The sequence below is a fragment of the Numenius arquata genome, chromosome 16 (assembly GCF_964106895.1).
Source record: "Numenius arquata chromosome 16, bNumArq3.hap1.1, whole genome shotgun sequence".
Taxonomy (NCBI): Eukaryota; Metazoa; Chordata; class Aves; order Charadriiformes; family Scolopacidae; genus Numenius; species Numenius arquata.
The window spans coordinates 3,935,248-3,958,523 of NC_133591.1; the positions used below are offsets into that span (position 1 = coordinate 3,935,248).

The following is a 23,276-nucleotide window of genomic DNA, read 5'->3' on the forward strand; positions in this document are numbered from 1 at the left end:
TAACTATTTAAATGTGGACTTGCACGTGAATCTGGCACCTACCTCACCCTCGTTTAAGCCACGTATCTCTGCAGGCAGAGAGGTTAAGTGCGTAAGCTGAGGCTGAAGGGCAATTTCTGGATGCAAAGGCAGCGGTAATGAGCTTCAGAGGCCGTTTCATTCTTGTGCCACTCTCTTTTTCAGGTGGATCTTTCCGTCACTTCCTTTGGCAAGTTTGTAAAGAGTTACAGAGCTCCTCGCTCTCCCTTCTCCTCTTGTGCCCGAGCTCTGCAGTGAATAAGAATAAGGTGTGATATCTCAATGCAAGGAATGAAGTTGCTTTTCTCTCGTTGAATGCGTGTGTTTGAACAGGAGTAGGACACATTCAGGTAGCGCTACAGAGAATAGCTTGAGCCCAACAGCCCCTGTTAGTACATCCAACCAGGCAGATCTCATGCCTGATAGACCCCAAAATGACTGTTGATGAATCCCCTGTTGCACTTCAAGTGATGCTGGAGGTACTCAAAGAAGCCAAGTAGTCAAAACTGCAAAACGAGGCAGAATTAAGACTCGTGGTCAAAGTTCACTTCGAATTGTTCTGGTTCAGTTGTCTAATTTAGAGATTGTCCATCCCAAACTATGTAAAGTCATATTCTGCTGGGATTACTCAAGGAATGTCACCAGGAAAGTCAATTCAATTGACGGTAGAGCAAGACTCTCCATCCATGCTGTTCAGCGCATATTTTATGTCCTCCTCTTTTGTCCAGTAGATCTATTACAGAAACAAGGTAAAGTTTGTGGCCCAAAGACCTTACAGTAGTTGAGGTAGTTCCTTCCTAGGAATATCCACAAGGTGGGAAAGCAGCTCGTTTCCTTCAAGACCAACTCTGTAGCAAACCTGGCTTTGCTCATCCAGGCTGTATTTCAGAAACTTCCCACCACTTGAAAGGTTTAGATATCGAACGGGTAACACAAATACAGAAAAGTCTTAATTCTTAACGGTATTGCTTTTGATCATTAAGTGATAAGATAATGTGATATAATATCGGTCTATACTATATACAGACTCCGATCCACACTTGAGCCAGTCCTTCTGTAGCCAACTAAACAGTATTCATCATGCTCAAGTCAGTATTTGTACAAGCCTGTAAATTTGTGGACCTGCAGGGTGTGCGTCAGTCGTTAGGTACCTCTTTGTGTGCTCTACTCTGTTTTTCCTTCTGCAGGGGAAGTACATTTTGACGCCAAGCCCTATAACCTACGCGGAGGAGCAGTTATTCCATTTCTTCGGGCAGCTCTTGGGTATTGCAATTCGGGCAGATGTTCCTCTGCCGCTTGACCTCCTGCCTTCCTTCTGGAAGACCCTGGTGGGAGAGCCACTGGATCCGGACGTTGATCTGCAGGAAGCTGATATCCTCACCTACAACTATGTCAAAAAATTTGAAAACGTAAGTAACTTTTTTCTTTTCCTTCCTGTTTTTTTTCAGAGTTTCCCCCGTAAGCACACTGTTCTAACAGCTGTTCACTTTACCCTACGTGGTAGTGGTAGGCCTCGCTGCTAGCAGATGTTCTTCATGTGTGCAGGGTCATGAAGGGCTTTGATTCATCTTATTGGGGCCAGGATTTTCCCTCCTGAAGGCTTGGAAAAGCTGCTCGGTCTCTTCTGCTGCCAGGCACAGTGGAATTAAGGCTTCTGAAATGTTTACTGGAACTTGGCAGCGCTAAACCAGAAAACAACCCACCAAAGCAATTACTGGCTTTGGCTGTCTGTGCAGTCTCCAAATGATCTAACGAGTGCACTTTGTACGCTGTGGTGACACCTTAAATGAGCCACAAGAATAACGTACTGCGACCTGGTGGTCATCAGATTCTCTCCTTGTGTTCCATGACAGATAAACGATGAGACAGAACTGGAAGCTCTTTGTGCAGAAATTGCTTCTCAGCATCTGGCAACAGAGAGCCCCGACTGTCCCAACAAGCCGTGCTGCAAATTCACCTACCTGACCATGACGGGGGAGGAAGTGGAGCTCTGTCCCAGGGGCAGGCACATCCCGGTGGGGTAAGTAACGGCTCTCTTGGCCGTATGTTGCACTGGAATCGTTTTCCAAGCACCGGGCTCTCCAGAGATGCTTTTGTAACAAGCCTGAAGGCTGGAGCGATCTGGGAAAGACTTATATTTGTTGGCAGGAGTTTGACATCACTCGTGCTATTTACTGCCTTTTGTGCTGTGAGAATCAGAGCTGAGGAGCAGCGCTCATCAGCTGCTCCCAGCCTTCAGCAAACACCCCCAGTCAGGAGGCTTAAAGAGATGGGCAAGCATGAGGGAGGAAGAGGAAGCTGAGGAAGGTGGAATTAAATTGAGAAGCGCCAGAATGCAAACAGCTTAATGCTCGCTCTCGATTATTCAAGAGCAGAATCTCCCCATAAATCCCTCCTGTGTGAAATGGCCTGGGGCAGGGCGAGAGGGCTCTTACGCACTCTCCTTTCTTGTCCTGAATCCCTGCCCTTACAGGTGGGAGAACAAGGACGTGTACGCCACGGCGATCCGGAGCTTGAGGATGCGGGAGCTGCAGACTCCGGAGTGCATGACTGCCGTGCGTGCTGGGCTTGGCTCCATCATTCCCCTCCAGCTTCTGACTACGCTGACCCCTCTGGAGATGGAGCTGAGGACGTGTGGGCTTCCATACATCAACCTGGAGTTCCTCAAGGTGGGGAGAACTGCAGCTGCTTTGGCAAAACTTACCCCTCTGACACATGGTGGAGAGGACCCTCCCATGTGGAAAGTGTTAGGGGAGAACCTTCTGCTTGTGATACAGCCAGGGTGGTCCCTAGGGAGCGCTGGCCCGTACCTGGACACTCCTCTTTGCCCCCAAGGAAACTTTTTAAGATTTCACTGGATTGAGGAAATACTCGGAGTGGGGCTTGTTCCAGAGAGGAGTAATTAATTCGCTTTTTAACATGACATTTTAAATCTATCTCCATTTTAATGAGATTTATTTAATATTTGCCACATGAAGTAAGGGCTGAAAGAGCTACCACCCCCATATTGAATTGCAAGTAACTTCGGAAAATCTAAAATTAATCTGTAACAGGCAATTTCTGGTCCTAAAGGCTGGATGGGGCTTTGAGCAACCTGCTCTAGTGGAGGTGTCCCTGCCCATGGCAGGGGGGATGGAACTCGATGATCTTTAAGGTCCCTTCCAACTCGAACCACTCTATGATTCTAAATACTTTCATTTCGTTACCATAAGAATTAGGCCACAAGAAGAACTGTTCTCTTGTGTCAGAAGTTGTAGGACATTCTCAGCCGTGGGTGTTGGTGTAGCTTTGTGTTTCCCTTACACAGCAGCGATGCTGAACTGCCCCAGGCCTGCACCTTAAACAAAATAGCGATGTACGGTACCAGCCCTGCAGGGGAAACACCGAGACCAGCCTTGTACAGGAGCTGATGGGCTAAAAAGATACAAACCCACGTATTGTAACACTCTACCGTGGCTGAATTTCCTAATGATTTTGAAAAGGCGAGAGAACTTGGGGAGAGAGGTGGAGTTACCCCTCCTTCCGTCCCCTTAGCGTGTCAGCGGGGAGGATTTATGAAGGGGGAGGAAAGCAGCCGTGGACACTTTGCTTTCTCTTCTCTCGTAGGCACACACCATGTACCAGGTGGGTCTGATGGAGACCGATCAGCACATCGAGTTCTTCTGGAGCGCGCTGGAGATGTTCACTCAGGAGGAGCTCTGCAAGTTCATCAAGTTCGCCTGTAACCAGGAGCGGATCCCCTTCACCTGCCCTTGCAAAGACGGGGGCCCTGACACCGCCCACGTCCCGCCGTACCCCATGAAAATAGCCCCCCCTGACGGAGCCGCAGGTATGTTCCCCCCCCCCGTCTGCTACAGCAAAGAGAATCAGCTCTGCTCCCATCGGGGTTCGAGCTTTTGGGTCCCCCGGTTTTAATTTAAACAGGTGTTTAATGCAGAAAGAACGGCAAAGGAGAGGCAGGTAGTTATGGCTGTAAATAAGAAGAGAGCGGACCTGGTTTTAAACCATGTAAAAATAAAATTTAAAAAAAACCTAACTGCTTAAAACGTTGCCCTTTAGACCCAATAAGAGACTTTGGGTAACGTTTGTCTCGTATGCTTTTTAAAATGATTGGGCCGATTGGAAAATACAGGCCTGAGGAGAGCAGTGTCTGAGGCCTGGGGGAGACAGGCAAGGATCTTTTTATTCCGATACGGCTCGGTCAGGGGACGCTTTTGGAGAAGGTGGTGAAAAGCGGAGGGTGCGCTCACAGCCCGTCTGGCGCTGCTTCCCCCGCAGGTTCTCCAGACTCTCGGTACATCCGCGTGGAGACGTGCATGTTCATGATCAAGCTGCCGCAGTACTCCTCGCTGGACATCATGCTGGAGAAGCTGCGATACGCCATCCACTACCGGGAGGATCCGCTCAGCGGCTGAGGGGGCCGAGGGGACGCCGAGAGGTGACCGGATTGTTCCATGACTCTGCCGATGACGGAAACTCTTCAATTCACATAAAAAAAAATACCTCCTGTAACACTGTGTGACCAGCTGGAGGTTAATTTATTTTCCGAACTTGTGTTCCCGTTACAATAATTACTGGAAGACTTACATTTTGTATTGGTAGACTTTGTGGTGGACTGGTTCTTTTGCTGCCTTGTTTGTGGAATATTTGTAGGATAGTTTAGTAAAGACCAGTTTGTGTATAATTTAATTTTGAAAAACCTTTAAAACATGTACATTTCTAATTTTGTAATTTAGAACGGTATCACCCAGGCGAACACAACCCGAGAGCGGGAGTCGGGGAGCACTCGGAGGTTGAAGGCTCGTAGATCGCTCTCCCCTGGAACATTTTTGAGTACAAAAATGGCAGGAATCGGGTGCGGGGGGAGGGAATGGCTGCTGGGCACCCCCAGGACCAGGGCACGCTGCCTCGTCCGTGGCAGGCAGGGGATCGTGCAGGATTTCTAGCACTTGCTTGAGTTTCAGAGCAGAAAATACGCTGCCAAACTGCATGTTTACGTTCCCACCGTTTTCTTGTAACTTTTTAAACTAGAAGCAAGCACACGGGGAGCCGCCACTGTTAATTTGGGGTTTCAGCTCGACACTTCTGATTTAGGGAGCTTTATAATCGAAAGAACAGTGAAAGGGCCACAGTTCAGTTGGGTTCTTGCCCTAGATGTTCTTGAATGTCTGCTTTGCTTAGTAACAAAATAATTTATTGTAATTAAAATATTAGCAGAAACAAAATGGCTTCTCTCTGTCTGGTGTAAGATACCACAGTCCAAGCTTATCGTCTGTGACTTTATCCCGCTTCCCAACAGGCTTTCAGAATCCCGGGTGTGTGCTTAAACACCTGTAACTCATTTTTGTACTCAAAAATGGTCTTTGATCTAAGAGCAAATTATCCTGGGAATGTGACACCCGCAAGGAGGACGAGGTGGGGGGAGGAGAGGCGCAAAGTTATGCATCTGAGGATAAAACTACTATTTTCTACGGAGAGGGAGTAGCAGAGCGTGGAGAGAGAGCAGTTCTCCACGTTCCGGGGTGATTCCCAAAGGACACGTCACCACCTTCTATCTTCCTTCACTCCTGTGAAAGCGGCCGCCCTGCACGGGGCGCGTTCAAAGCAGGGCGTCGCTGTGCTGGTGGCCGGGAACCCGGCAGGAGTGAGTGTCGCCCGCGGGCAGATCCCGAGGGAAGGCGCGGGAAGCGCTGCTCCGCTCGGTGCTACCCGTCAGTGAAGTGCCGGCACCGAGCTCAGGCGCGGCGTTTCCCTTCCCCTGTGCTCCGCGCACGGCGCGATGGGGTGTGTGTAACTGTACTGTAGGGTTGGTATCGTGTCCCTGCATACGCTCATTTGGCTTGTCTCCGTGGCGGTGGGAATCGGAAAAGCTGTATTTATTGTATATTATTGTGAATATTGGGAATGATGAGTGTGTGGTACTTGGAAGATAAAATGTTGAGTACGAGAGAAAAGCCTAAACAAGTGTGTATATTCCTGTTCTCCTGTGAGCGAGTGGGAAAACGTGTGTGCAACAGTTGTAGAGGTAGTTGTTGCGTTCAGAGTCTCCGGATCCCGTGGTCAGGAAAGCCCCGTTACCCTCCGTTGCGTTATCGCCCCGTCAAGGGAACGGCTCCGCCTGGGAAGAATATTCACTCTCGACTCTTGTCCGTTTCCTGGTAGAAGCACAGATGCAGCTGAGGGATCGCTGGGAGGAAGCGCAAACACACCTGGAGTCGCAGAGACCGAGGGGGGAAAATGAAGCAGGAGCTGGTTCGTTCCCAAAAGAGGTGCCGGAAGGAAAAGCGAGGAATGTCGGCGGTCGCATCCCCGGCTGGCAGGGCCCGGAGAACCAGGCTGCGCCGGCGTTTCCACGGCTCCAGCACAGCTGTGAGTACGAAACTGCTGCTAATGTCTGTGCGCTCCTGCCGGAGAGCGCAGCGGAGTGGGACGTATCTGCATCCTGGCCCTGAAAAGCGTGCTGTAAAGTTACTTGATACGTATTTATTACAGTTAATTATTTATGATTACAAATAACAAACTTTTCGTCAATGCCGTTTACACCTCGCCGTGTAAATGAAGCTTCTTATACAGGAAAAAACGTCCCACCAGTAAATAACCTTCATGGACTTTGGTTTTCTTCTGGAGAATGGTATGAGCCCTGCAAGAGAATGAGTTGCGGAGGGAGTTTTTTGGCTTTTTTGGGTTTTTCTTTTCTTTTTTTTTTTTTTTTTTTCACGTTACTAGGAAGGAAGTGCTGCAGTGCTTCGACAGCAGCTCAAATGGCCTTTTAATTAAAGCTTTTCTAATCATCATTACTTCCTTGTGCTTTAAATGAACTTGACATTGTCTGTAATAGGCTTGTTTGTCAAAGCAAAGATTGGTTTGTGATGATTTTTTTTTTTTTTTTTTTTTTTTTTAAATAAATAGATATTCATTCAGAATGTAAAAAAAATTATACTAAACAATGGCAAAACTCTGGAGCTGGGTGTTAGTTCTAGCTTGGTGTGTGTCCATCTCGGGTCCGTACACAGCATTAACCTGTTAAGTGCTCTTGGCCATACCGTGTACACTCGCATAAAGGAGATTCTTAACATCCCTTGAGCTGGTCTGTGTCCTTATTTGGGGCTGGAAAGGATTTAAAAATTAATTCCTCGGCTGCTGAAGGTGCCTCGATGCAGGGGGTTGGAGCTGCTGGAAATGCACTTGTAGGTGATTTGCTGCCAAATCCCACTTTTGATTTGTATTTTCTTGGAACAGAAACGTCAGTATCTTGTACAACAGGGGAAGGAAGCACAATGGGTGCTGATATTTCTCTGAAGGCAGAAAGGGGGTTATTTCTTACACCAAAGGACTAACACAGACTAAGCCACCCTGGCGGCTTGGGAGTTCGTTATTTTCCACACTAACGATCTCTGAAGGAGGCCTCTTGTTCCCCTTCCCAATTCCCTTCTCTGGCCCGAGCAGCTTTCCCCAGAAATGCCACCCCGAGGTCCCTTCCCACCTGTTTATAAACACCTTTATTCTGCTTTTCCTGGAGAAATAAACACTTAGGGTTGGTGGAAGCCTCTGTAAAATGTCTTTGCTTTAAACCCCGCTCCCGTCAGCCATCGCTGCAGAGACGGGGCCTCCAGCACCAGCCTCGTCCTAGAAGGGTGACTGGTTAATTATCCCTGCTCATGCCATCTGCTGGACCCAGTTAATTAGGCGGATGCCCACAGTCATTATCTAAGAGCTGCCTGCTCCAGCTTGTGCGTTACCCATTCCCAAAGCACACGGAGCTGCGAACAGCTCGAAAAGCAAATTAACAGAGCCCTAATGCCGGTAATAACAGCGGAACACAAATTAACGGAGCCCTCTGAGGCGGGGGACCGTCCCCTCAGAGAGCGTTTGTCATCCCACGTCACTTCGGGTAACAGACTTCTGCTGCGCAACGGTTTGGGACAGCATTAGATAAATTTTTATTACAAGGAATTTAAAAAGCCTGGACTAATACAGCATTAAAAAGCAGTTAACCAGCCGCGGGCTCAGGGCTTATCCTCTGACAACGATAATCCCTCCATCTGCGTCCTGGGTGCCCTGGGAACACCCAGGACAAGCAGCTCGAGGCATGGACACCCCCCCCCCCAAGCCCCCCAGGGACACGCGGCATCGCCCCGGTGAGACACACCGTGTACATCAAAACTGTCCCCGTCACCGGGTGTCACAAAGAGCTGGTGCGGAAACAACCCAGGTGGTGCCAAGGCAGAGGTGTGTCTGCTGCCGCGGGATGTCGCGTGTGGAGATCACAGAAGTAAAAACCTGTAGTACAGTCTCACATTAAAAATACATATAGATATATATAGAGAGAGAGAGAGAGAGAATGATCACTGCCTATAAAAATTTAAATTCATAGAAAGTCTTCAATGACACGGAGATACAGGAATTTACTTGCACTCGGATAAACAAGCACCGGAGTGCCCAGCAACAGTAGGCAGGGTGCTCAATGTGTTTTCTCTAAGCGGTGGGTCACTTCTCCCCCGGGTGATCGGACGCCGGACCCTGGGCTTTTGCCTAAAGGGAAGGGGAAGAAAAAGCAAAAATGCTGTTTTCAAAGAGTCCCCGATGAAAACCTCACTGACGCAGGAAAGACTGTAAAACCAGCTCATTGTCCCGGCAAAACCATTGCAAACTCGAGGGGTAACGGCCCCGTCCTCTGAAACGGAGGCGTCCGGTCCCCGCCCGGCAGAGTGAAGCCCCCGCTCCCCGGCCTTACCTTTGTGCTCCTGCGCCTGAAGCCGACGGGAACGTCTGATGCCCCCGGGCTCCTTCCTCCTGTGCTGCTGGTGCTGCGGAAGAGCAAGGACACTGTCAGAGGAAGGAACCTACTGATCTCGGTGCTCCTGCTGAACAAACCCAGGTCCTTCACACCAGGGAGACTCCGTAAGGTCCAGGAAGAGCCCTTCAGCCTCCTCCTGAACCCTGACCCAGGTATTTTTGCAGCAGAAGAACCAGATCCCATTCAAAAACCAAAGCCGAGAGCACTACAATGGACGGAGAGCAGCATTTTCCTACATTTTCTCCCAGTGACCATTTTGTCCATTCTATTTCTATCTAAAAGCCCGAGTTTGCTGTTTGAAACCCAGATAAGCAGCAGTCAAACTGAACTGAGTGAAACCCTTTCAGCCCCAGGCAAACGGGAGGGAATCCAGATCTGCACCACAAACGTGGCAGGGGACTGGAATGGATTTGTCACTGCTGCTGCGGGGCTGCTGCCGTCTGAAGGTCAGAACGAGCCAGGCCAAAGGCTGCGCCCCCACTTTCAGCAGAACAGAACCCCCACGGTGCCACTGCTCCCTTCTGCTTTAGGGCAGCCCCAGCGTGGCTGCTGGAAGAGGAAAAGGGAAGGCATTACCTTGGTTGGGCTGGAGAAGTTCTCGAGAAGCTGGATGTGAAGGCTTCTGAACGGAAGTTCTGAGTAGGTCTCGCACGTGGCGTTGTCCCACCTGCAGATTCACTCACACCTCTGTTCTTCGGTCTCCCCTCGTTGCCAGTCACCTTACTGGGCTTCCCTCTGGCCTCGGGAGCATCACCGGCTCTGGCTGAAGAGGACAATGGTGCATTCCTGATGTTTGCCATATTATTCAGTAACTTGGTCCCTCCTGCAGGACAGCTGAGCTTCTGCTGCCCAAAGCCTTCCATGCACCGAGGAGAAACATCCCCTGCAAGGAGAAGAACACAGCGCTTGCTTAATAGGGAGAATAAATTATGAAGCCCCAAGCACAGGGCTTCATAACCAAGATCTGGGAGGAAATCAAGTTTCAGTGATTTAATCTTTCTCGCGTAAAACTAGACCAATGGTAGAGGAGCGAAGATTTTTAAATTTTGGAGACAGAACACAGTAACAACATAGATTCAGCTTGGAACATGCACAATGTTCCTGCAAACGTCAAGGAAAAGCGTGTGCGTGAGTCCGTGCCTTGCCCGCACCTTGATGCCTGATTCGCCTCCGAGCCAGCTCTGGCGAGTCTCTTCTCTCCCTGTTGGCTTGAGGAGCCGGCAGGTGCCGGGGTGGGAAGCCGCCTGCGGGGCTGGCTGGGCGCAGGTCGCAGTGGTGCTGAAGGAAAACATACGTCAGAGTGTTGAAATAATGACAGCTCATACCAACTAATTCCTGTAAAAACACTGCAGAGCATCACCCCGCGGAAGGATTCAGGGTAGCAGGAAATTGTGTTTAGGAAGAGGCAGGTACTGGCTTGTCGACACACCCCTTGTCTCTTAAGCCCCTTGTCTCTCACACAGAGCTCAGGAACCTTCAACAGCCACCCCAGGACCCAAGGGAAAATGGAACTGGCAGCGTGAGGCAGTGACCGGACCCAGCCCGTAGCCAGGGCCTCGCTGCCAGCCCACAACCAGACAATCCCTCCTTCAGCTTCTGCCTCTCACGCCCAAAAACCACCCAGAGCCAGGCCCCAGCACGGGGAAAGCAGCCCTGAAGTACTGTCACTGATTCTGATCAAGTTCCTGGTGTCAGCCTGGCACTGGTACCATCATAAAAAACCAATCCAAGGACACAAATCAAGTTAAAAGTGATTTCCGAGTCATGCTGCCCACAGAAGTGCCCCCGTTGGCTATCGCCGTTATGAAGAAATGTTTTTCTTCAGGTTAATTACCAAGAACGTCAAAACAAAAAGAGAGAAACCCACAGGACACAAAAGAAAAACATGAACTAGAAAGGAGAACGTTTGTTCCCTTTGTTCCATACCAGGGATACCACCCGGAACACAGAACTTTAACTACAGGGCATCCCTTTCACAGATTGCAAACAAACTATACTGTTGCAACTCAGCTCCCATCATTAATTCTTAACGAGTCCCGATTATCGTACACAAACGTCACCAAAAATAGTAGAAGCTGGTAGATAAAGCAGTCTTTGCCTTCTGCATTTCCAAAATAGTTAGACAGGGAGAAAAAATACCCAAAAAAGTCTTCCAGCAGCCAATTGTAATAGGAAGTGGATGGGACTTCTCCTTCGTGCCCAACACGACTATTTAGCGCAGAATAAACTATGAAATTTTATCAGATCTCATTTCTATTAATACTGATGTTCCTGTCACCCAGGAGAGGAAAGGCCTCAGAAAAAACAAACAAATGAACAAGCTGCAGCTTCGCTAGTTTGTTAGCTAGGACTGTGAGAACTGCTCACTTCCCCATTCCTTCTGCCAAACACAAAATGACCAAGCTCCTCTGTAACAGCAGCGAATTCCAGAGCACTGTCTCTCCCACGCGCACAGGGCTCCCCAAATCTGCTCTCCAGGTGTAGATCAGGTGGTCGAGCTGGTGTCTGCCCAGCCTTCTGAAAGCAGGAACAGCTTTGGCAGCACCAAGGCCTTGCGTTCATTCAGTATCAGAGCGATGTATAGAAGGGTCCAGAGAAGGGCAAGGGAGCTGGTGAGGGGTCTGGAGAATAAGTCTTATGAGGAGTGGCTGAGGGAGCTGGGGGTGTTCAGCCTGGAGAAGAGGAGGCTGAGGGGAGACCTTCTCGCTCTCTACAACTCCCTGAAAGGAGGGTGTAGCCAGGGGGGGTCGGTCTCTTCTCCCAAGGAACAGGCCATGGGACAAGAGGAAATGGCCTCAAGGGGAGGTTCAGATTGGATATTAGGAAAAATTTTGACACTGAAAGGGTTCTTAAGCCTTGGAATGGGCTGCCCAGGGAAGTGGTGGAGTCACCATCCCTGGAGGTATTTAAAAGACGGGTTGACGTAGTGCTTAGAGACATGGTTTAGTGATCAGTGATTAGTTTTATCAGAGTTAGGTTGATGGCTGGACTGGATGATCTTAAAGGCCCCTTCCAACCTAGACAATTCTATGATTCTATAGAATGGGAACACCCTGGTGACCCCTCTGCAGCACCCAACACTTCACAAACCCACCACTTCCACCCTAGGCCAAGACTGCGCTATGTCCCCGCTCTTTCCCTTCCTCTCTCTCTTTACATCCACCCTCTGAGACATTCCTCCCTCTCTGAGATGCGTAGTCCGAGTTCCCTACTTCCTCTCCTACACAGCTCACACGCTTGTGTTCCTCTCCCACCTCAGCTGTGATTCATACATCCTGGTTTCAACAGAACTTTTACGTATAAAAGTCAAACATTTATATTGTGCAATTTTGGGGCCTTTTGTTTAGCTTTTGTTATAAAGGCTTTCAAAAACAATGGTTATTTTTCAGTAAGAGCCACACCACCTTAGGTGGGACCCGAGAGCCTTTGTTTAGGAAGATCAGACACAAGGGACAGTTACTTGGATTCCTGAAACCTGCCACAACAAGAGGCCGCAGGACTTGGCACAGGTCCTGAGCAACTGGATGCGATACAACAGGTCAAGTTCTGGTTTGTACCTGATGATGAAAGAGAGTCTCCTCTTCGAGCTGGATGCCACAAAATTCACACGGGATCATCACGGGATCTCCTTCTGCCTGGACAGCTTGGGGCTGGGATGAAGAGAGAGACCTCCAGCCCTTGAACCCAACAGCACGCAGACCTTCATATTCTCGTGGATTCGGAGAAGAACTTCTTTTACTGAACGAGGCAAAGGCACTTGCTGGGTTACAACCTGTCTGTTATTCAAGCAACACGGAAAAATTAGCTGTCCTGTTGAGCACAGATGGGCTTTAGAAACCATGCCTTGCAAAGAGAAAACTGCTAGAGCTCTGGCAGTGTCACTGAGTGAAGACTGCGCCCGTGTTCAGTCACGGTAGCACAAAGAAGCCTTTACTGCAACCCCCGAGATAATACAATAGAAGAAGGTACTAAACCTGGTGAAGAATCAGATCTTCAGCAGGGTACAGCTCCTCACAAAATTCACACGGCAACATGATGATCTCGTCGTCTGCAAAGTAAGTAACGGTTTGTTCCTCTACCATGAGAAGTCTAGGGCAGTTGGGTCGACTTATCTGCAAAATTCCTAAGCACCAGACCCCCGTTCCGTGCCACGGGACAGCACCCAGAGCAAATGCTACAGGAACAGTTACTCCAGTCCCACTTGCCGAGTTTCACATAAGCAAAATCACATCACCCAGAGCGAGAACAACATTTTGGGGTCAAAGATATATCGAATGGTCTGGTAAAAAAGCCTCTTACTGCCTTCAATAAATCCTTTAGTTCCATTTCTCCTTTCAAAATCAGCTGGCACTTCAGGACTCCCCCAGATCCTCCCTTCCTGTTTACCTCAAGGGGAAAGTTGTTACGAAGCTCTCACCACAGATCAAGGTCAGACACTCATTAGAGCTTTTATTCCTTCTTCCCTTGCTGTCTTGCTTTAGTAATAGCTCTTTGAAAGAAATTCTTTTAAACACTAATACTGCTAAGTTTTGAGGGAGCAGAAGATAAAATTTAAGAAAGGAAGGAAAAATGGTACTGATGGAGAGTCTAATCTCCCGTGTATCAATTATCTAAAAATGATTTAGAGGATAAAATACCCAGATAATCCTTGACATTCCAAATCCAAAATCCTCTTTCCTTCTCCCTTCCCTCAAACTTTAAGGGGGAAAAAAAAAACCAACCACAACGGAGTTTATACTTACTTTTTATGTGGTTTGCTGTGCTAAAAGACACTAAAGAGTCACAGGAGAAGATATTTGACTTGTCTGGTTCGTTCAGACAGGCTGATGGCACGGATTCTTTGGTGTAGTAGTTTTCCCAGAAGTCCCTGGGAATTTCAGGTGCGGTGTTATTGTGAGAATAATTCTCATTTTGTAGGCTAAGAGCCAGCACGTAGTCTAAGTCGGGGTTCCACTCTTCATAAAGCGCAGAACGAGCATTTTCATTTCTCTCCAACTGCTCCAGTTCATCCTCTTCAAAAGAGAAATATCATCAATTTGAGTGAACATTAAACCCGCAACAAGCAGTTCTCTTCTGCCCATTAAACCAGCTCAACCACGAGGCTTTCACACGCACACGTGAGGACACTCATGGAGGTCAGCATTTCAAAGCCTAGGAGGACAGCTGTATCAAATTCAGGAGGAAGAAGGAAAACATCCTATTTTTGATTTTAACAAGCAAAAAAAGGAAGAAAAAAAAAGAAGAAAGTTGTTGTTCTTATTCCAAAAGCTTGAACTTAAGCTTCTTGGGAGCTTTACGAAGTGACTGAGGAACCTCCTGTGACCTACACTATGAACAAGGTCCGATTAATGTACTGTAATCTCATCCCTTTTACAAACTGGAACACTTCAGCTTTGTTTTTTCAGTATATGGACGGGAAAACAAATTCCTTTTAATGATATTCTATTTGACAACAGTGGGAATTATGCATCTACAGAAGAACACCATGAAATGTTTTCTGGTAGGAGAGCTACACCAAAAGGAAAACCAAGGCTCCAGAACAGGGCCCAAGACTCAACTGATGATGCCTGAAGAGAGGCCGAGTGCTCCTCACCCGCGCTGGCCTCTTTCAAATCTCTCTGATATTTCCTGTGTACTGATTACATGAGAATTTTAAACAAAGCTTACATGTGCTTAAAAATACTATTTGTGAACACTCTTTGGAAGTTACAGCTCTCCAGATTATTCAGCTTTATTAACTAAGCCCTGGAGTTATTTCTACAAGCTGGGCACTCTTCTGCAGCAAAGACTGTAATTTATTCCACGGTGTTAAATCCTCTGAGTGGCCCCCAGCAAAAAGCAGAGCGCAGATTCAGCCGAGAGCTCGTGGAAGGGCCATGTCTTAAGCGTGACATTACCCTCTGCACGTGGAGGTGAGAGATCAGAGGCTTAGGAAAGAGCAAGGGCATTGATAACAGTCTCAGCCTATGTCCCAGCAGGATGTTACTGCAGAAATGCCCAGCACTTCATAGGTGAACCCACATCCAGATCTCACCTACCCTTCTACTGAACTATAGGAGAGAGGGGTGCAGATGCTGAACAAAAACGGATAGAATTTGCAGTGAGCAAACAACTCCAATTTTAAAAATTTCCAATTTTTAAGCTGGATGCTTTGAGACAAAGGAACAGGCAGTGGACTGGGCTTTCACGCCAGGTACCTCAGCAGTGATACCTTTGCAGTTCTACTCCACGGTAATACAGCCCCGCTCACAGGGCCTCTGGAGCTTTCATGATTCAGTATTTTCACATAAAGCAATTACAAACCCTTATACTTGGATCAGCTGCCAAATGTCAAATTAGAAGCCAATAATTACCCTTCTCTACACTTTGCCTCGCTTTTGATTTCTTTGTGCTGCTGAAACATTTACTTTTTTCCCCGCTAATGTCCTTAAAGTGTTTTGTCTCCTACACAGCTGCTGTAAATCTGCTTTTCTAGCACCCTGGGCGTTCTCCACAAAGGCCCAGCAGCGTTACCTGATCCCAGTTGGTTTCTAATGTCTCGAAGGGTGCGCAGATCTGCGTCCTCATCCTCAAAGCGAGACGCCCTCCTGCTCCCTCTCACTTGTTTCACCTCTTGCCCGCAGACTGGAGGATGCTCTTTCAGATCTTTCACCATGACGTTACGACCGCACCCACCACATCTCTCAGTCCTGGCTCCGCAGTAGATCTCGTGGTCCTGGAGCTTGTCGAAAGCCAGCTGTATGTCACAGTACTGGCAGAGGGCAGGGCGCAGAGGGCAGGCCGACGCCTGGAGAAAAGAAAGAGGGATTATTCTTCACATATGGAAGACTGAGGCAAAGGTGGAGGGAGGTTCTCAGTTTGCTCAAGAGTTGAGCCGTCTATTGTTCCTTTAGACAGATCCGAAGCTGCACGGAAGAATAGCCTGGAATAAGATACTGCGTGAGAAATGTAAGAACAACGTGTTGTGTAACCTGTGTAGCCATAAACACGCCAGCTGAAGCACTCCCAATGCTCAGAACATTTTTTTTAAAATCTGTAAGGCTCGGACAGCAGATTCACAAAGTGCTTTTTGAAGTCAGCTTTTAGATACGGTCTTGACATCCAGCACTAATCCCATTTCATCGAGTACTGCTAAAAAACACATTAGTGTGTGTTCTATTAGGCAACAGATTTACAGCACATTTACTACTGAACAAGAATTGTTTGCAGATGTTCTTTACCCTACACTGCATGACAGGTACGTTGCCCTCCTAAAGGTGTTAAACAGAGGTGAAATACATGTTGCAATTGCAGATGCTGCAATAACACATCATCAATTGCTTTACAAACACAACTAAAAGCACTACACACAAACATGCAGGATAAACTACTTCCAGGGTTTTGAACCGGACATATCTTCAAAGAAAATCCTTTTTTCCTCAGCCATAAGCAGAATTAGGTGGCCCTTCCAGAGCTGTCTCTAAATGAGCCCATGGGAAGGGAAGGTACTGACATTTATGACAAGATTGCCTGTGACAGCAGCCAACTGGATTCAGAAAATCCCACTGTGTCCTATTTTAGTTTATTTTACAAGCTATTTATAAAGTCTGTTTGGACATAATGAGTTACTGAAACACACAGCAGAGTCAGAAATGCGTAATGTTAAAGGAATGAGAAAAGTCAAGTAAATCATGTCATGTACTTTTGAAATAGTGTGCCATTTTTCATCTTAATCACCAATAACGATGAAATCACCAATTATCACAGATACCCCTTTGATATGAAGACTTGAGCAGGCTCCACCACTTTAGATCGGCTTCCAACCAAGGTGGTTGGAAATCCTCTCAGAGGGTGTGAATTTCGAAAGCAGGGTTCAATAAAAAGAAGGCAGAAATCACAGGCTGGAATCCAGGTCTTGGCTGACAGAAAGGCTCCAGGAATCAGTGCTTGGAAACACCACAGAGTATCTTCCAAGTGTCTAATAATATAAAGTCCACCAACCTCATGATCCTTCAAGAGACTTTTTTCTATCTTCATCCTACACTTGCAGGTAACCTACAATAAAGAGACCTCGTTAGATTAATTGCCATAGAAGACAGCAGCATTTTGGAGGAGAAATCTGTTTCTCACCTGCCCATGTTCAGATTCCATATGGTTCTTCATTTCAGACTTTGGGATTGACTCACTGCAGTAGCGACATACTTCGATATTTCTGCTACAGTGGATTTCATGCATGATGAAATTAGCGACAGGGATATCCTTTGTGCTAGGGGAAAGCCACAGAGGTTACTTTTCAGAAAATACACAACAATTTCAAGCAGTTTTTCAGAACAAAAAAAAAAAAATCCTAATGAAGTCTTCTATGAATTCATGATTTAGAGAAATGGGTAACTAAAGAGAAAGAAAGCCCAGCTAGGCCTCCGTGTTCCTTTATAGTTGGAATATTAACACATATAGCATGCAAAGGTCGCAGTTTTCAAGCTGCATTAAGATAAAATCAAGGTGGATTTGTTTCCCTACGTGAAAGACAAATTTTACAGCATAAACAAGTTCAAGTTAATAAACTAATCTGAGAAGATAAAAGTTTCTTCCTGAAAATATCTTGCCTATGAGAGGTCAAACAGTGCTCTGCTTGGAAAAAAATAACTAACAGATCCTGTTAGGCCAGCTCTGTTCAGGGAATGATAGCAGTAACCGTATTACTCTGCAGCCAAAATCCCCCAACTCACCCCATTTCTGAGATCCTCGTTTCCCTCTCCTGAGCAGGACGCAAGGCTTACAAACACAAAAGGTGCAAAAAGAACTGCGGCAGCAGGAGCTTAGCCCTTATTCCTGCCTCAAACAGGCAGAATCATTTCTAGATCATTTCTAGAGGGATGTATCCCTCCCCCCCTGCACGCAAGAAATCAGCCTTCAAAACACCAAAATTAACATTATAACCTATTGCTTAGTGCAGAAACACAACAGCTGTTGGGTTTTCTCCCTTGCCAGATCCCCAGCAGCCAACAGCCTGGCAAAGCAACAAAGTCCAACAGCAGTGTCTCAACTGCTTGCAAACAAACTAGGCTGATGTTGCAAGAAACTGTTTGGATTTCAATGTCTCTTTGAGAGAGAGAGAAAAAAAAAAAAAAGGTTAATTTCTTTAGTTGCTTGTATTCAAGATGCAACTTCAGCGCTTACACCATTATCAGTAAGTGTATTATCAACACTGGAGCTTCTAAAGAACTGTTATCAAAGAGAAACAACTGCCACAACAATACGTGTCTATTGATTCTATTTTTACATCTCTGCTTCTGAGCCACAAAGCTGCTAAAGAAAAACTTGCAATCATGTACTTCATGTCTGCCTCACTGAAAATCCAGTCTTCATTCAATATCTCCTTCCCTTGAGATATTCCAACCCCGCCTGGATGTGTTCCTGTCCAACCTGCTCTAGGTGAGCCTGCTCTGGCAGGGGGGTTGGACTAGATGATCCCAGAGGCCCCTTCCAACCCCTGCCATTCTGTGATTCATTTCTATTTGAATACTTCGGTTTCTAGTCAACCATTAAGTCAGAAACCTGAGTAATGATTGGGGAAATTACTTTATTAGACAGTAATACGTGACACAGTAAAACCAAAACCCAAACATTTCTAAAAAGATAGTAATCTGCACTTTCTGCTATTTCATAGCATTTCAAGGGAATACAGAATCACAGAATGGTTTGGCTTGGAAGGGACCTTACAGACCATAAAAGTGCCACCCCCTGCCCTGGGCAGGGGCACCCCCCACCAGACCAGGTTGCTCAAAGCCCCGTCGAACGTGGCCTTGGGATGGGGCACCCACAGCTTCTCCGAGCAGCCTGTTCCCGAGTCTCACCACCCTCTTACTGTTGACTCACTTAATCCCTGACCCGGCCTGCCCTCGGGACCGGCACCGCCGCCCCCGCCCAGCCTTCGGTTTCGTTTCTTACCAGTTCCCGCAGAGCCGGGTCTCCTCCTCGGTGACCGCAGCAATGGCCATGGTGCTGTTGCCCGGGGGCTGGCGGACCGGCACCCCCTTTCCCTCAGCCTCTCGGAGCACCCGCACCGACCCGCGGGGAGCGGACCCCCGGGTTCCCTGCGGGCGGGGGCCGGGGGCGCGGCGGACGGGCGGCCGCTCCCTGCGCTCCGCCGGGGGCGAGGGCGGGGGGCACCCGCTCCTCGGCGGGGAGGAGGCGCCGCGGGCAACGGGAGGGGACGGACCCAGCCCCCAGAAAGGGAAGCGCCGACCCCGCTGCCCCGGCTCCCCGCGATCGCAGCACCGGGCCCGGCCCGGCCCCGCCCCGCGCTTCCTACCGGCCCCTTCACCCCCGCCCCCGGGCCGGCCCGGCCGGCGGCTGCGCACTGCGGTTCTGCGCTCTCATCATGGCGGCGCGGGGCCATGTGCAGGACCCCAACGACCGGCGCCTGCGGCCCATCTACGGTACGGACCCCGCCGATCCCCGGCCCCGCTCCCCCGGCCCGCCGGGCCCGCCCGCCGCCGCGGCCTGGCGAGGTTACCCCGGCCCGCCCGGCAGCGCCCGGGGACGGCGCGGAGGGGCCCGCCGGGCGGCCCGGCCCGGACAGCGCTGGCTCCTCCGGCGGGCCCCGCCGACCGCCCGGCCCCGGCGGCGGGGCAGGCCCCGGGGCAGCCCGTTCCGGGGGAGAGGGGGAGCGCGTTCCCGGCCCCGGCCGCTCCCCTCGGGGAGGCTTTAGGCCTCCCGCCGCCCCGCTCTCCTTTCCGCGGGTGCCGGCGGAGCCCGGACCCGGCTCCCGCCCGCCCGGGGCTGGAAGCGGGAGTTTGGCCGGGCCCCAGGGGACCTGGCTCCGTCCCTGCCGAGCAGCGGGAGGTTTCCGCTGAGCTTCCCCCCGCTCTGCTGCCGGGCCAGGGGTCGCCCCGCTCGGGAACCCCCCGCCCGTCTCCGAGAGGAGGCGTTGGGGGGAGCGGGGCCCGCTCGCGGGGGGGTGGGGGTGGTTCTGTGCCTCTCGGTAACTTCGGTCGGTGTTTGTTTTCTGCTGCGGAGAAGTTAGAAATGGATTAATTCATAAAAGGAGCAAGAGCAGTCACGGAAACCTTAAAGTTGTCCGTTGAGGTGCTGCGGCACAGGCTAATTAGGGTGTTACGAAAATTAATTGGGAGACAAGAGTGCAGTAGTTGGAGGGAGACGGTCTTGTTAAGAACCCTCTTGTATTAAGCTGTCCCCAAATATTTCCAAGGGTATTACATGCAGTTGGGATTGCTAAAGAGATTGCAGACAAGCTTGTCTCTGTTTATGCAAATATAGAGAAAGAGAAAAGAAAAATGCTTCCCCAGGCTACGGTATCGTTTCTTCCCTAAAATTGAAGATCAGGTAGAGATTTGGGAAAATTTCTCAACTTTTTCAACACCAAGAAAAAAAATCTCTCCCCACAAAGCTGTGGTGAACCCCCCTCATTTGGGGATGGAGGGACGTGCTTTGGGAATGTCCTGTGCCGCGCAGGCAGTGAGGACGGTGGGGTATAGACTGGCATCCGCAACGAGTTCCAATGAAATGGAGGAAAATAGTTTAGTTTGATTAAAAATGTAAACACACAGCAGTCTTAAAGTTCGTTGCGTGATTACGAGTGCAGCTGTGCAGCTTGTCTTTATGTAACAATTTTTTTTCCTTTGCTTTCTGTCTATCCTGTGATTGCCATTTTTATTAATGTGCAGTTATTTGTGTTATAACCTGTGTAATATCTTAAATGTTCTTAGAAGAAAAAGCTTGGTAAATTCAGCCGGTACTAAAGCAGGTGACGTTTGAGATGTATTTCACTGTCTTCGTTTCAGAGAGTATAGGGAGAGAGCTTTAAAATTGCTTTCTGCTGGTTCTAGAAAGGATTACCTGCAGGGTGAGATCTGAATGCAGGCTGTGGTGCTGCAGAACCTGAATAAAGTGTATGTCCTTAAAGAGGTCAATACACAACTTCACAGAAGTCATAAACCGCAGACGTGGGTCGAAGGTCTGATTCTTGACTTAAAACTGCTTTCCAGTTTGCACCGTGAGCCGCGGCGGCTCGGGGTTCCTCGACAGCCGAGTTTATCTTTCCATCTTGACGTGTTCTCCCTTCACCTGAAGGTTCGCGTGTTGCGTTTCCAGCCACTGAACATCTCCACCTACAGACTCGCAACTAACGGAGGCTTAAGTTTATTTTCCTTTAGCTTGGATTCCTTTGGAAGTTGCCAGCTACTTTGGCTTCCGACAAACCTACTTGTTGTTAGCAAAATACAATCTTTTTATTCTGCTGCAGTTTAGAGAGGTTTGTGGTTTATTTGATTTACTTGAGGAGACCTAAAGCGGAGATCTTATCAGCACAGTTGTTAAACAATCCCAGACAGGCAGTGCAGTGTGGCAGATAATTTGTGTGTAAGTGATCCTTAAATCAGGAAGTCTCTGCTGGTGTGTGAAGAGATCACCAGGATGTTCCGTTCCATAGTTCTGAAACCTCTTCACTGAGAAGTCCCAGCTTAAGTTTTAATATTAAATGTGATGCAGAGGTTTTCCTAAGTTCAAATGGCCGTCTGACCCGTGTAAAGACAATGTATTACAGTTTCAAACTCTATTTGATGCAGCGACGTCTTGTTTTGGTTAGTGTGGGCAGGCTGCCTCGTTTGACGCTTTTGTCTGTACGGTCTCAGGAGCCCAATTATCTCGACTTTACATCTGCAGCACTTACTTGGCTATGGAAGCAAATGTTAAAGCTGCCGAATATAAATCTCATTAGTATAGATGCACACTTTGTACTATATACCAAGGAATTGCTAAAGGTCACCTCTCTACTTGGTAAAAGAGCTCTTGCTCGTAATGAGAACTGCAGCCTTGACGAGAAAAAGATGTATAACATAATTTCAATTAACTGGCACTAGGTGTGTTAGCCATTTGGTAGGGGGGAGGCTAGAACAGCGTGAGCAGCCCCTGCCCTGTTGGCACGTCGGGTGCAGCTCAGCTTTTCTGCGAGGTTTTGGTTAGTAAGTATTAATTTTTGAGGGAGGGGATAGGGGTCATGTTCTAGTCTAAACTTGCTTGTTTGTAATTGTCTAATAACATGATGATGTAGGTGAAGCTGAAAATGATAATGCTGAGCTGAAAAAAGGAGAAAATGGTCTTGAGACAGGGTTTTTCTACTGAAGTTTTACTAGATAGTGGGATACCCCCCTAGGAAATTTTTGTCTTTAAAACCAGTCTGGTGACAGCACAGTGATACTCTATCAGGGGACAGGTTTCCTCTGCCTAATATGGATTGCATGGACAAGTAGGTCTTCTTACTTAATGCTTTGATAGATTGTGAGTGCTTAGTTTCTAACCTGCTGCCTGTTAAAAGTCATTGAAAGTCTCCCAAAGGCACACCAAATTAATTTCTCCTTTTACTGAAGCAAAGAGCTTGAGCTCCATTGGTAGCAAAGAGCTGTTGCTGCAGAACCTGCTCTATTATATCTCTCTTTTGTTGCTGCAATGATCTAGGTGGAGTAATGACAAAAGCTTGTTTGTTTGAGTGACTAAAACTAGCACAGTGAGATGAATACTTCATCTACGAAATGACATGTTTCCTGAACGTTTGGCTTAGTAGTAATTGTACAAGGAAAATGTGTTTTTCACTGCTGACATAACGGCACACACTCCACAGTAAAATTAGAGATAGCTCTCCGGAATGCTCTTGTGTTTTGGTATAACACTATATATGTTGTTCTTGTGCAGATTATCTCGATAATGGCAATAATAAAATGGCAATCCAGCAAGCGGATAAACTGCTCAAAAAACACAAGGATCTTCACTGTGCAAAGGTGAGTGGGATTGCGGGTGCCCTGACCTCCTTTGGAGCGTAGCTCTGAGACCTCGAGTGTTCCGCTCTGCCTTTCGAGCAGTGCCTCTGATCTTCCAGAAACCACAGCGTCCTCTGGACTGTTCTAATGCACACAGTACTGTGTTTGCCTGAAAACTTGCACAGGTGCTCTTGGTGAGGTGCCTCTAATGCCTAGTGTAATTGGCTACACCTGAGCTAATTGTCTAGCCCCCATCAGAGCTACTGCAAGCAACCTTCACACATGGGCTGTGCCTTAAAAATGCCTCTTTTAGACCTTAGGTCGAGATACCTTTCTGTAGTAGTTTAGACCGAAACATTTACTTGGGCGGTGTAGTCCTTGGTAAAACATAACAAGGTGATTTTGGAGGCATTCGCTCTTCGCTGCCCTCTTTGCTGTGCCCCTGTTGAAGGGAAAGGAGTTCTCTTCTTCCGTTTTCTGAACATCTGACCGTCTTTCTACTTTTCTCTTTTCCCTGTGGGTTTTTCCTCTACGGTTCATACCACTTCTACGTTTTGAAAGCTCCCCAAGCTGAAGCACGTGTCATTGACCTAAATCTCATTTATTTCGGTTCTCTCTGTCCAGTTATCAAAATTAAAAACGAGAACTGGCAGGAGTGGTCAGTTTTCAGACTGCAGGTAGGGAAAACTGGGTGGCAGCTGATG

The 23,276-nt window shown here is 48.2% G+C and overlaps 3 protein-coding genes across 4 annotated transcripts in view; 2 read left to right on the top strand and 1 right to left on the bottom strand.

Annotated features, from left to right (window-relative positions):
* HECTD4 (HECT domain E3 ubiquitin protein ligase 4) overlaps positions 1 to 5,235 on the top strand; it is a 73,188-nt gene extending 67,953 nt beyond the window's left edge. For both annotated transcript variants that reach the window (XM_074159899.1, XM_074159900.1), the window contains exons 71-76: positions 184 to 287; positions 1,206 to 1,427; positions 1,872 to 2,038; positions 2,492 to 2,687; positions 3,625 to 3,847; positions 4,297 to 5,235. In XM_074159899.1, coding sequence (XP_074016000.1) covers positions 184 to 287; positions 1,206 to 1,427; positions 1,872 to 2,038; positions 2,492 to 2,687; positions 3,625 to 3,847; positions 4,297 to 4,433 — 1,049 coding nt within the window. In that variant the 3' untranslated portion in view covers positions 4,434 to 5,235. The remainder of the gene's footprint in view (positions 1 to 183; positions 288 to 1,205; positions 1,428 to 1,871; positions 2,039 to 2,491; positions 2,688 to 3,624; positions 3,848 to 4,296) is intronic.
* A 2,702-nt stretch (positions 5,236 to 7,937) lies between these two features.
* TRAFD1 (TRAF-type zinc finger domain containing 1) lies at positions 7,938 to 18,795 on the bottom strand. Its single transcript, XM_074159683.1, has 11 exons — positions 18,746 to 18,795; positions 16,925 to 17,060; positions 16,796 to 16,849; positions 15,329 to 15,602; positions 13,558 to 13,827; positions 12,790 to 12,863; positions 12,373 to 12,591; positions 9,967 to 10,093; positions 9,392 to 9,698; positions 8,753 to 8,825; positions 7,938 to 8,550 (listed from the first exon to the last, which is right to left on the bottom strand). Exons 1-11 carry the CDS (start codon positions 18,793 to 18,795, stop codon positions 8,506 to 8,508), a joined length of 1,629 nt encoding a protein of 542 aa, XP_074015784.1. The 3' UTR covers positions 7,938 to 8,505.
* Positions 18,796 to 19,178: 383 nt separating this feature from the next.
* NAA25 (N-alpha-acetyltransferase 25, NatB auxiliary subunit) overlaps positions 19,179 to 23,276 on the top strand; it is a 29,891-nt gene continuing 25,793 nt past the window's right edge. The window contains exons 1-2 of the mRNA XM_074159879.1: positions 19,179 to 19,236; positions 22,508 to 22,593. Of these exons, the coding sequence (XP_074015980.1) occupies positions 19,179 to 19,236; positions 22,508 to 22,593 (144 nt within the window). The remainder of the gene's footprint in view (positions 19,237 to 22,507; positions 22,594 to 23,276) is intronic.

Coding starts and splice junctions, on each gene's coding strand:
- TRAFD1 (XM_074159683.1), bottom strand. CDS start 18,795: ATGGCCATTGCTGCGGTCACCGAGGAGGAGACCCGGCTCTGCGGGAAC. Junction 16,850..16,924: donor TGGAATCTGAACATGGGCAG/GTGAGAAACAGA, acceptor TCTTTATTGTAG/GTTACCTGCAAGTGTAGGAT. Junction 15,603..16,795: donor GTCTCTTGAAGGATCATGAG/GTTGGTGGACTT, acceptor TCTTTTCTCCAG/GCGTCGGCCTGCCCTCTGCG.